This window comes from Xiphias gladius, chromosome 17 (genome assembly GCF_016859285.1).
Source record: "Xiphias gladius isolate SHS-SW01 ecotype Sanya breed wild chromosome 17, ASM1685928v1, whole genome shotgun sequence".
Lineage (NCBI taxonomy): Eukaryota > Metazoa > Chordata > Actinopteri > Istiophoriformes > Xiphiidae > Xiphias > Xiphias gladius.
Window position 1 is genome coordinate 12,481,276 of NC_053416.1, and position 12,783 is coordinate 12,494,058.

The 12,783-nt window shown below is 38.6% G+C and overlaps 2 protein-coding genes across 4 annotated transcripts in view; both read left to right on the forward strand.

Annotated features, from left to right (window-relative positions):
- Nucleotides 1–2,216: 2,216 nt before the first annotated feature.
- LOC120802222 lies at nucleotides 2,217–6,655 on the forward strand. Of its 2 annotated transcripts, XM_040149794.1 has the most exons (9): nucleotides 2,217–2,535; nucleotides 2,632–2,767; nucleotides 3,053–3,156; nucleotides 3,725–4,094; nucleotides 4,225–4,359; nucleotides 4,918–4,957; nucleotides 5,138–5,193; nucleotides 5,405–5,475; nucleotides 5,598–6,655. In XM_040149794.1, exons 2-9 carry the CDS (start codon nucleotides 2,677–2,679, stop codon nucleotides 6,021–6,023), a joined length of 1,293 nt encoding a protein of 430 aa, XP_040005728.1. In that variant the 5' UTR covers nucleotides 2,217–2,535; nucleotides 2,632–2,676; the 3' UTR covers nucleotides 6,024–6,655. The 2 variants fall into 2 exon arrangements, with proteins under 2 accessions (XP_040005728.1, XP_040005727.1); XM_040149793.1 differs by having other exon boundaries at nucleotides 2,218–2,767.
- A 325-nt stretch (nucleotides 6,656–6,980) lies between these two features.
- The window catches only part of fnip1 (folliculin interacting protein 1), a 43,268-nt gene continuing 37,465 nt past the window's right edge, over nucleotides 6,981–12,783 (forward strand). For both annotated transcript variants that reach the window (XM_040149784.1, XM_040149786.1), the window contains exon 1: nucleotides 6,981–7,155. In XM_040149784.1, the coding sequence (XP_040005718.1) occupies nucleotides 7,064–7,155 (92 nt within the window). In that variant the 5' untranslated portion in view covers nucleotides 6,981–7,063. The remainder of the gene's footprint in view (nucleotides 7,156–12,783) is intronic.

Here is a 12,783-nt window from a genome sequence, read left to right on the forward strand (position 1 = left end):
TCTTTTTTCTTTCTTCATGGTATGTTCAAGGCTATTTGCATACAGGTTTTATTTTTAAAGTTTGCCTCAAAGTACCAGAATATATTGTGTCTGTCTTGATGCTGATATGAAAAACAAAATGGACAACTCTCAGCACCAGCAGTGGTGTACGAAGTATTCAGAGCGTTGACTTAAGAGAAAGCAGCAATGCCATAATGTAAAAATGCATGCATTTTAAATCCTTCTTAAGTAAAGATACAGAAAATATCAGCAGTTATATGTAATTAAAGTGTAAAAATTCAAAGTACTTTTTTTTTTAAACTGTGAAAAATGGCCCCTATGACAAACATACATGTACATTGTTATATATTAAATTACTAGATTGTTAATACTTGTGCATCAATACATAAGTAGTATTTTAGATGAACTAGTTTTAAATATTTTATATACAGTTAGGTAGTTAATATATCTTATTATCAGTACAACTATTTCCATTTATAATATTACTGTTGTCATTTGTAATAATGACACTAATTATGATTTGTGTTTTTGAAAGTCCCTGTAATTGACAGAACTCAGACAGTAGTTGTAAGTGTTGAGCATCAATTTGTACTTCCACTGGCTCACCACAAGGTTGTGTCCTTTCTCCGTTACTTTTTATCTTCTATGCAGATGACTATCATTGTAAATTAACAACCATATTGTAAAATTTGCTGACGACACTGTTATAATGTCTCTTCTCAGTCAGTCAGATCAGTCACATTAACCCATACTGCGAGACATTGTGGGTGGGTGCAACAGATCTTTTTTAGATTTAAATGGACCCAAAACTAAAGAAATTATAATCTCACCAAAACACATAGACAGTCTTCGAGTAGTCATTCATGGCATAATTGTTGAAATTCTGCAGATCTACAAATACCTGGAAACTTTGTTTGATGACAGATTGAGATTCATTAAAAATACAGATGTGACTATGAAAAACGCTCAGCAGCGTCTGTACTGCCCATTTACACAAAACAAAATATTGAAAACGTTTTATACCTTCTTTCTCGAAATTATTTAAACTTTTTCATTTATTTGCTGGTTGAGTTCGCTTTTTCAAAAGGACAAGAACCAATTGCAAGTTGTTGTTAATCTCAGCTCTAAAATTATTGGCAAAACACACAGATCCCAACCAAAGCTTTATACTGTCAAGTCCTTAGGAGGCATATAAGATCAAGATCAACGACCTCGCACATTTCCTCTATGAATACTTTAAGCTGATGCCATCATGCATTTTAGATTACCGGCACATAAAACAAATAGAAGGAAATTTGATTTTACTCCAGAAGCCATTAGACTTGTGAACAGTCAAAGTACAAGAAATGGTTAGTTTACTTTGTGTAAAGACTGATAAATGCACTTGCACTTTTGACTGTTGCTTTTTAACATAATGTTTACCTTGTTGTTAGACATTGTTGGCCAACAATGGACCAGCCACTGTTATAAATCCTTGTATATTTCAGCTCCTTCTTATATTTGTATTTTTAGATTGTTTTACGTGTGTAAATGAATTGTCTGTGTTATTTTGTTTGAAAACTCGCGTGCTTGCAATTATTTTTTAATGCCATTATCTTGAGACATGTTAATTATTTCGTTATCTTGAGATAACAAAGGTCATAGTCTTGCGATAACATGTTTATTTACCTTGTTACCTCAAGAAAGTGAGCTTTGTAAAAACAAAATAATAAACCCAGGCACTTCCCAGATTGAGACCTGCACCTATTTGATTGGCTCCAGCATCTCCTCTGTCACTATTAAATTCTGTGTATAAATTTTGTTTAATATTTAGTGTTATAAGTTCTATCATTCTTGTATTTCCCAATTAGGTTACTCGCAAATCACTGGTTTGCCTATTTTGGATGCCTTTTAAATCTGATTTTTTTTTTTAAAAAAAAGAAGAAAAAAAAAAAAGGGAGAGATAGAGACTCCAATGCCTCAGGTCACAGTGAGCCTGCTGTGAAAGTACTTAAAATAGTGGAGGAGATCAATAGACAAACGCCTCCCCCTGCTGATTTTGAGTGATTATTGTGAATGCTCTGATTATTAAATGGGAATAAATAATTTTTTGTTTGCAATGACAGTTTTGTTTAGTTTGTTTAGTTTTAACAGGTAGCATGGCGTTATCCAGGGCGCTTGGATTTTGTGACGTCTTCCGCGCATGCTTGCAATCGGGCATACCCGGACAAATCCCGGTGGGCCAAGCATCGCGCGCAGGTGGACCATCAATTAAAATCCCTAAAATTTTCCTTACCGGACCTAACGGAACAATCGCGTTAACGTATTAATTAATTTGTAAATCTAGATAATGGCATTTAGAAAAAATAATTTCAAGTACGGCCATTCTCAGCTTCCGTAGTACTGCCACGCGGATTGACATCGTCATCAGCGGCTGATTGACAGATTGAATCTGCAGGTGTGCGTGGTTGCTAGGGGCCGCACAGAGACCGAGGATGAAAAGTTACACTGTTTTAAGCTTCCATTCATGACTTTTTTTTACGAAACAAGGTCAAGGTATTAGCATCAATTTTTCTAACGTTTCGACCGCGATCATCGAACGTACATTGGACCTTTAACTAGCATTTTTTTTTTGGCACCACATCACTTTAGTTTGGCCCTCGACCGAGGGGGTCTGGAAACCAACTTTATGCGGTAATGGGGCGAAACAAGTGCCGACTTAGTCGTGACAGTGGATTACGTAACAAACCAGATACACCAGTGAAACCAGGGCTGAGCAGACGAGACAGTAAGAAATAAACACGCAAACAAACAAACAAACACACACCAGTTTTAACGTTCGTTGTAATAAGGGGAAATATATTTCTTAAATTCCTAACTTAGCATCACTTTTTTTGTGCCAGCATAAATTTCTGTTTCTCATTTTAAAACCTATTTATACTAAAACTACTTCAATGAAGTCTACGCTTCAGGAGGGACTTATCTCATAATTATCAATGTGCTGTTGATGAGTACGGGAGAGGTCATTAGCTCTATCTAGCTATTCTCTACAACCCTGCATCAAAACTCTCAGAGCACCGGCGACTTCTACCCAACAAGCACTATGAGGCTTTTCCAGAGGAACCTGAGGTGGAGGAGATTTTTGTCCCCACTGTCAAACCAACCAGCCCAGTGTGGGTGAGTGTGCTGGTTAGGAGACAGTTATGTTTTACTCCATATATCGCTAACCAACCATGATATCTAGCATTCTCTTTGTAATGACAATATTGACATTGGTAAACCATACTGTATTTTACCATCTTTGGGAATGTTGGATAAGGCAAGAGGGGCCAAAATGAACTCAATATAAACTAGAAAAATTAAGGTCTTAAAAAAGAACGGAAGACCTGTCATAGTTTCAAATTTCTAATGAATTTGCAGTTAATCAAATTTAGTAGACTGAAATGATATGGAGTCAACCTGGGGATTTTAGGGGCCCTGGGGGTTTCCTGGGCAGTTGCCTGGTTGGTAATCCAGCCTTGATAAGGGCAGAGTCTGAGGTCAAGGAGCATTAATGTAGCCAAACACTCAATTTAGCCATTGTATTTGAGATTGTATGTGGATAGCTGTTTCACATAGATCATTTCTGGGATCCTACATCCTCTGGGATGCTAGAATTTTAATTTCAAGTTGTCTGCCAAGGTTTCTCAAACTTTTTGTGTTTTACCGTCTCCTCCTTTCCCATGCTTATCCTTCTCACGCACAGAGTCGCATTAAGCCTGTCCAGTGCAATGGTACTGCAATGGTAGACCTGAGCAGCCCTGCGTATACTGAAAACCCCAGACACAAAGCTTACTCGCCTGCCACTCCACCTGATAAAAAACCTGGCTACCAAGTGTCACCAGCATGGCACCCAACCATTCAGATGACTCCTGACCCAGAGGCTTTTAAAGGTGGTGAGATGCTAGTTAAAGAAGAAGAGGAAAGCTTGGCAGTGACTCCTGAAAGCATCGCATCTTCGAGCATGGAGACAGACACAACTTTCAATTTTAATGATGATGAGGAAGACTGTTACTCCTCTACTTCTTCATCTTCCAGCATACCCTCACCGGAGATCTTCAGAAAAGAGAACTATGGTGTGTCTGCATCTTTGTAGATCCACATCCAAATTACAAGGTTATTCTTTTCTAGTGTTTTTTTTTTTGTTTGTTTTGTTTGTTTCTATGGTCATGTTGTGTATTGTCTTGTCTTCTTTTATCTTCACAGTGGAAAGAATGACTTTCCCCACTAAGGAGGAGCTGCTGGGTCTCCATCTTCACATAAAAAACTCCACCTTGCTGGATGTGAGCCATGCTGAGACCATCCACATGCATCATCCCCCAAACTTTTCTACCATCATTGGTAAGTGTAAGAAAATCCCACACGCGTTTCTTGTTTAGTAAGAAATTTGCTTAGTACAGTTCATTTTGTAGCCTATTTAGAACCCATCCAATAATGATTTGAAGTTAAAATAATTTCATGTGTTTTTATTTTAAGGGTAATTGAAGGTATGATATTCCTAGTCATTCAAATTTTAAACTCATTAATAAAAAAGAAATCAGGTAAAGAATAAATTTCAAGAATATTAATTGTCATGGTCTTTTGATCACGACTTAAAAAGTGTTAGTAGGTGGTCATTTGTGGCTTAAGGTGTATTCTGAGATGTACATATAGTTAAATAATCTTTTAAATTTTGAAAAACTTATCGTGTTATTTACAGTATATTTTGAATGAGTTTCATGATTCTTGGGCCATTAACAGTTGTTAGACCCCCATTAAAAAAAAAATATTTAAAAAGCACTGTCATATTTATGAAAAACTGACATTTTGCAGGGACAATGGTTCTAATTCTAGCAACAGACTGACCATGATCTAATTCACATCTAAATTGTCTGATAAGAATTAAACCCCTGTCTGCAGATGCCTCCACAATTCTTGCTGAAAACAACTGTGAGATCAGGTGAGTTTGTCAGGTGAATTTCTCCCGCAAAAGTCACTTAACATGCAGGATTTGGTAGAAGGATTGTCCACAATCCCTTATGACATTATGGGTGCTGATATGTTTGGGTTGACAGGTGTACTGTGGGACATTGATTTACATGACCAAAACTGGTTTAGTAACTGTCTTTTCTCTTTGAAGCAACCACAGAGGACCTGAAGCTGAGACTAAAATACAAGCAGACGCACTTAAATCAGGTAGTCTCATTTAAAGAGAACCATGTGTTCATCAAACTGTGCACTCTCATAATGAACCGCATAAACTTTAAGTGAATCATACATACGTCATAGATACATTATAGTGGGTTTCTTTTCTAGTAAAGTTTATTGCATGAAACAGACATTTTATTTTTACAGTGAATGTAGATCATAATTAGTAATTCTGCGTCTTTCAATCCTCAATCTATAGACAATCAGGCACAAGCATTCAAGTTGAAAACCCCAGCGAAAGTAAGACAGTCACCTGGCTATCTTTTACAGGTAATCTACACTACGATGTCTATGTATTTAATTTTTGTTTAAATCAAAACAAAAATTCAAAAAAATTCAAAAATCAAAAAAGGGATAATGGTCATGGTCAAATACAATTTTTGCTCCCTCAGCTCACCACCAAAAGACCTATTTTGTGTAAGAAGAAGGTGTCATTCAAAACCCCCATTATTTCTGAGATCTTTGAAGCAAACCACATCCCAGCCACCAAATTAACCATTCACAACGCCAGGGAGTCAGTCAAACCGAACAGCCTGGCTGAGCAGATAAAGCCTGATGCAGAGACATCCAGAGCGGATGAGATCAATTCTAAAGATGACACACTACATCTGAGCGTGACGCTAAAGAGGCCTGTAAAAAGTTGTGTGGAGAAAGCCAAGTTCTTTGACTTTGTCAGTGATAGTGACAGGGATGTGTTTTTTCAGAGGATGAGAGAAAGGTGTGTCAAACTCAGAAGTACTCCTGTATTTCCTCTCACAGCTGCTAAGCACACAGAAGCTTCTGTTCTGTCACATTTGAAGCCAAAATATTATGTGTAAACATGAGGCCTTCTATGACATCTGTATCTGAAATGTCCTGTAAAAGAGAAATATGTGTGTACTTCAAAACAGGGGTATGAAACTGTCTGATTGTCTAAAATAGAACATGAAATAATTTAAATTAGTTTCAGTGGCCAACTCAGTTAACATAACTGGTCCTTTGAATATATCTGTTTATGAAAAAGCACTTTTTTCACACACACTCTAAGCTGTCACCCCCCCTCATATTTCCATATTTATTTTTGCATAAATGTTATAAAAAGTGTATTGCAGTGTGACCACTAGATGTCAGACCTGTATTCTATTAAATAACCATCCTTTTTTCTTGTCGTACTAATGATTTTGTTGCAGTTTTATGTGTGAAATATATACGTTGTTTGTGATCTTTACCTGCATTTTATTGACTCTTTTGTCAGTGTGTATACATGCCATAAGATCTTTATCTAAATGTTTAATGTAAGCTAAATGGCTAATGTTAGCTAAATGTAAAGTGAAAATGTAAGTTTATTTTAGGTCTGTGTGTGACATTCTGTCTTTGTGAGTCATCTGTCTTTTTGCAAATTTACACATTTTTGAGTGTCAGAAAAATGTATTTTGTATGTACAATACATGAATAAATAAGTCTTGTTGGATACCCCTCTGTGTTTGTCATAACACAGTTATGGTTTTCGCACTTAACTCTTTTCTCATGTGGGTCTTTCGTGGATCTTTAACAGTGTCTTGCAAGCAGCTCAACAGTCGCACTTGTACAATTTTCTGTGAAAAAATTTCATGCTGTCACGATTCCCGACAAAACATCAACACAGCAAATCCACTGACCACGTGGTACCGGACCAAAAATACCAGCCAATCAGGTATTTTGTAGTAGCAGCAGCGTCCGGTCAGCCAATCAGAAAAATGTAGTGGGTTACCAAGCAGCTCCTGTGACTAATGCCTGTCATATGACTGTGACATCCATGGAGACAGTTACAAGGAACAAGATTTGCTCTTGGATTTGAAAAGAAACGAGACCTTCTGTGCTGAATTTATTTTGGTACAAAATGCCTCCGACTCTCTTCCAGAAACTTTTCAACAAGAGAAATGCGTTTTCGTCGCCGCCCCCGAGAAGTAGCAAAGAGGACCCAGCTTTCAGGTAGCTATGCAGTGTGTGAGTGTGTATGTTTGTGGTTTGTGTGTAACGTTGTACGTGTGTGCTAACGTTATTTATGACTTTCACTATGATGTCTGGAGCGCATGAGTTTGGGCTTGGTGAATATGTTGAACTCGGAGGCACTCCGAAAAAAATCGACGTTGTATAGTTTTGTTAATTTGACACGAACTTAGCAAAGTGCAGGGAGACGTGGGAGACGTGTTGTGCCTGTTGGTGAGGTTAGCTAACACGCTAATGCTAGCTACCAGGCGTTAGCGGGGCTGCTGCAACACGCTGTCTCTTGGAGGGACTCGGCTTACCTCATTAGCTAGCACTTTTTGCTCGTTTACACGAGTATTGCTGCTCATGTGCTGCTGATAATAAACTGGTAATAAAAGATTGATCAGTAAGATTGATAATAAACGCTCCATAACCCCCCTGAAGTGTGCTATAACCAGTTAATCGGTATAGTCGTTTAGAAGTTGCAGAAGCAGCGTCCTGCTCTCTCCTTTGTCTTCCTCGTGTCCCCCTTTTGTGTTTCTAGGGTAACAGGGCAGCAGTGACAGTACAGCCACGCTCTTTTGTTGCTTATCTTGAGCCATAGCCCCGATAACTTGGAGCAAAGTACAAGTGGCTTCTCTCAGTCATGCCGACGGTACTGTACTCTCTGCCAGTGCCGTCAGACAGCAGAGCGGGAGGACACTGTGTGCTCTGTGTTGGCGCACATGTGATCACTTCAGTCGTCCGCTGATGACAGACACGATCAACGGCAAACCAGGCTTCGGGCTCCGTTGACTGGAGATGCAAAAATTAAAAATTTTTTTTGTCGGTTATTGGTTTTTCAGTTTTCAAAGCGACCTATACGGATGTTATTTGTTTTATGGAAATACCATCATGTGGCTAGTTTACACCAGTGATGCGTAGCACAAACGAAAGACAGCGTGTTCCGTTTTATAATTGAACACCGCATTGGTGTGAACCAGACAAACACAACCATGTGGCTTGTCTACATCAGTGATGCTTAGAACAAATGCGAGATAGTATGCCCTGATTTTATTACTTAACACTGCACTGGTTTCCGCTAAACCGCTTTAGTGGGTGTAAGACTCTGTAAGACAGTTTCAAACGTCTGTGCTCTTTTATTTTTATCCTTAAAACTGCCATGTTAGGCCTGTTTTGTACAAAATGCACCCTATTGTTGCATCAAGCTAAATTTTGTTTATCAATCCAGTAGCAGTGATATGATATTTGCCAAATAATGACATGTTTGCCATGATAATGTGGATCCATAGCAGAGGATGCTGCTGGTTTTAAAACTGAGTAAATGTAATGGAAGTAGTTCATGTGAAAATTTGTCCTAAATAGCTGTCGTTTTAGCTTGGAAAGAAAATCCATGCAGTTAAAGCAGGACACACGCTGTCACTAGAAGCAGTATAAGTGCTTGTTATTGAAAGACCCTAGGTTTAAATTAAACCAATGTATCATTGAGCTGGCTAGTGGGATACTCTATTCTCCCTGAGTTGATTTGCAGTTTCCCAGTGTGTGTTCCCACACACATTCTGGGTCAGGGTCAGGTCTGCCACAAGGAGAAAGTGCTGTTGTTTTAAATAAGGCTTGCATTGGAAAATATTGCTCTGGGCCTGTCACCCATGGTGTATGTATTTACCAGTGGACATGAAAAGCTCACCTCCTTGCAGTGCTACTTGCACTTTGCCTCATGTCTGTGCCAGGGCACGTTCCATGGCAATAAAGGTGCCCTACGCCCAGTGATATAAATGCTGTGTGTGTGTGTGTGTGTGTGTGTGTGTGTGTGTGTGTGTGTGTGTGTGTGTGTGTTTGGCTGTCTGGCTTCAATCCTAGAGCAAATGGGCAGGCAGCAGGCGTTTCTGTTAACTCAGTGGTCAGCTGTGCTTCTTCATACCTCTGGCATGAGCTCCCCATTCATCAGGCATGAAATGCTCTGGAGAGGGCAGAACTGTGAGGAGACAAAGGCAAGGAGAAGGAGAGACTGATGGAGAGGACACTTGGCTGGTAGCAGGAATAGGCTAGCACACATATTAGTTAGTTAGGATTGAGAATGAGAGAAAATTGGTGAATAATAGTGGCTGTTTTAAAAGAGAAGAAGAGAGCAACTGATAGATGGTGTAAAGTGAGGGATGAGAGGGGCTGGGTGGATCCAATTAGAGGAAAAGAATTCGAAGGGGATTGCAGAATTTTGATATGGACTTGGATGATGGGAGGTGAGAAAATGATATAAACATTGGGAAGACTTTGGATGGTCACGTGTTGAGCAGACGAATTTAGGGAATGGATAGAGGAGAGGATAAGGTGTGACTGGAGCCAAGTGACAGAGGTGGATTGTGGAGGTTGGGATGTTCACAATAGTCTGAGCCTCAGCTAAGAATTAATCTTTTAAAAACTGCAGCTGACGAACCGCTCTCGTATTTGTTTGCACTCAGGGATGCTTATGTAAGAGAGCAGATATTATGAATCGAGCTAGCTCGGCATGTTGTTGCAGTCCTTTTCAGCTAAGACTTTGAAGACGCTGGCTTGTACACCTCTGGCAGGTTTTCCCAGAATAATGTTGTCCCTAATGAAAATAATAGAAAAGTACCCGTACACTGGAATCAGAACTTCCTTAAGCGTTTTATTATTGACATTTCACCCCAACAACAGTCTTTCACAGGCAAATATTCACATGAAGGAAATGCAAAACTAAAATGACCAGTAACAGCATAATCATAATCAGATTCATATCTGCCACAATGTTCTTATTACAAGATAATGACAACTCGGTTGGTCCTTATTTTTAGCATGACCTTTTGGGTTAACTAAATCTGACCTCTCCAAGAAGCTCAGGTTTGATTTCACTTATTAGAGCTAGACCAGTATATATGTGGTATAGTGTATCAAGGGAGCCAGTGTCATAAGCCAATAATCAATTATTATTGACAGACTGGAGCTTGTGTCCTTTGGGGATGATTAAAATAATAAATTTTAAAAAAATCATGAAAGCACTAATATAGTGTCTTTATGTATTCTGTCTAGCAGACTCCATTATTTTTGATACTCTGCAGCATCTGAGCTGGGAGAGCATATCACATTTGAGATGTTTGTGCAGAGTGTATTTTGTATTTGTATGCACGTTAGTGTATTTTGAAATCAAAATACTGATGATATCAAATTGATGGAACATTGCCAAAAATTGATGTGATTTTCTTTTTTTTTTTTTTAACATCCAAATATCATTGTAGGCATCAGCACCAAACATCCAGTAAGGATAGAGGTTTATCTAGTACTGTATTAAACTATCAGCTATCTCACTTTTTTATTAAGCAAAAAGATCACTGGATATTGACAGAAAATTAAAAAAAAAAAAGTTTGCTGTTTTGCAACCTTGTTACCCTGCATAATGCATCACCCAAAGTTCTGTCACAGCCCAGCACTGTGCCCTCTAGAATACCACAGAGGGCAGCAGGTTGGCTGACCCTGGGAGGAAAGCCTAAAAAGCCTCTCCTGTTTCCCTGGCTGCAGCACCTGACCAGGGACAGCATACTGTACATTACACTGAGAGCTCCTGGCTCATCCTGTGGCCAGTCAGAGGACTGATCATAAGCCAATAGCTTTTTCCTCACCACACACACTCAGACTGCTTGTTCTGGCTGCCCCTTGCCACTGCTGCCTGCTGAGGAAACTTCCTTCTAGACCTGGGCTGTAGAGCTCAATATAGCTGTGTTTGTGCTGAGATACTAAACTGAGGGCCTGCGTGTAAGTGAGAGAGAGGATAGGATGGCTGTGGGCAGCCTTCTTGTTTCTACACGTTTTATAAGACCTCAAAACCCAAATTAGTGTGTTTAAAAAGCTGTAAAGTGATGTCTGAAAGCAAAGTTTTTTACTGAAGTTTTATACAAATGAGGTGCTTTGGATGACATCTGATTAATATGTACTGAATATTAGGGAAACATTTGACTTCGCTTTTTAATGTATAAATTCTTTAAACAAGACCACTGTCTTTCTTAATGAGATAAAATGAAAATAAAGCCGTTTTATAAGCCAGCTCATAGCATTTACCTGATTATTTTTCAAGGTGTACATTGACTAATGCCATTTGAAATGGGCATTAGTCTGGAATAAAACTAAAACCTTGTATGAAATTTAAAATATAATACACTCTTCCCAGAATCTTCCTCCCCCTGCCAAATACATGACGTTACATATTGCAGAAAAAATTTTGGCACCATCAGATGTATGAATTTATAATGCTGCTCTTTTTCCTTGGTAGTTTACAGGAGAAGTATTGTCTCGGGTTCCTGATTGACGTGTCGGGCTTCCTCCACTGCGTACTTTCATAACTCAGTGTGTCATGTGAGGCTCTCATCAATCTCAGGTTGTCATGTTTGTGGAAACGATCACATGGCTGTGTTCTCAGTCACTGGAATAAACTTACGAGTTAGATAAGTAGGGAGGGGTGTGTGTGTCTGCTTGCCTCACACTCTGTACTTTTGTTACTCATGCATATTTAAATCATTTTAGCATCATGGATTCAAGTATATATTATAGCTTTACATTGGAAAGCTGCTTGTTTCTGTGTATGTGTGTGTGAATGCTGTAGGCCTGCCAGGGTTCTGTAAAGACAGCGGCTGTCATCAGGTTCCTATCAGGGCTATTTTAAGTGGCCCTACTCAGGCTTCTCAGAACTGCAGGGTCATGGTAAAGATATAGTTTTACGTAAAAGCTACACACACACACATCACACACACACACACACAGTAGCATTTTGATGAGTGCTAGTAGCTATCTAGTTAGGCCTGTGTGTCTTCTTAACTCTGCAAGGACAAGTATTCAAGGGCTACCCACATTACACACATGCAGGACAGTGAGCTCTTTTAGGTTTATTAATTGGTTGTTAATGTTGCTGATGATGATTGGTTGGTTGGTTTAGGCCTTTTTAGATAATAGTAAACTGACATATGACTGTACCAAAATATGACAATTTATAAAACTGAAGAACTGGCAAAGCAAATTAAATGTCACATCTGTATTTTTTTGACAACTTTTGCATCTTTCACAATTACCAAAATCTTAATAATCACCAAGTGTTTGTTAGTGGTGAGTTTCCAGTTTCACAGCTAATGCTGATACATGATACAAAGGCAGAGGGGCCTAACAAATATTGCAAAGATACAGTGCAATACATACTACGGACACCAGACTGTGTTACTACTCTACAAGCAATATGAATATTTAAAGTAAGTCATTTTATTCAGTTAAATACACTCAATATACATTCAGTATCCAATGGAGACTTGTGTTCTCCTTCCTACTCCTTATATTGAATTTGGTTATAATGTTTACTCTAGATCATACGATGTTAAACAGAAAATACGTCTAGGCTTGGTGTAAGTCTTTTATTTATCTTAACTTTGTTTGATTGATTGTGACTCAGCCTAAAGAAACAAGTGTTGGTCTATTTGGATATTGTACAGCATTGCCTTTCTTTATTCATACTGATTTATTGATTTCTTTAATGATGAAATTGAGCTGTTCATTGGTTGTCCAAAAAGTAGTTTGAGCTGATGTTTCATGAAGTGATGTTAATGTGTTATCCTGGCCTCTCTAGTGACATTTAAC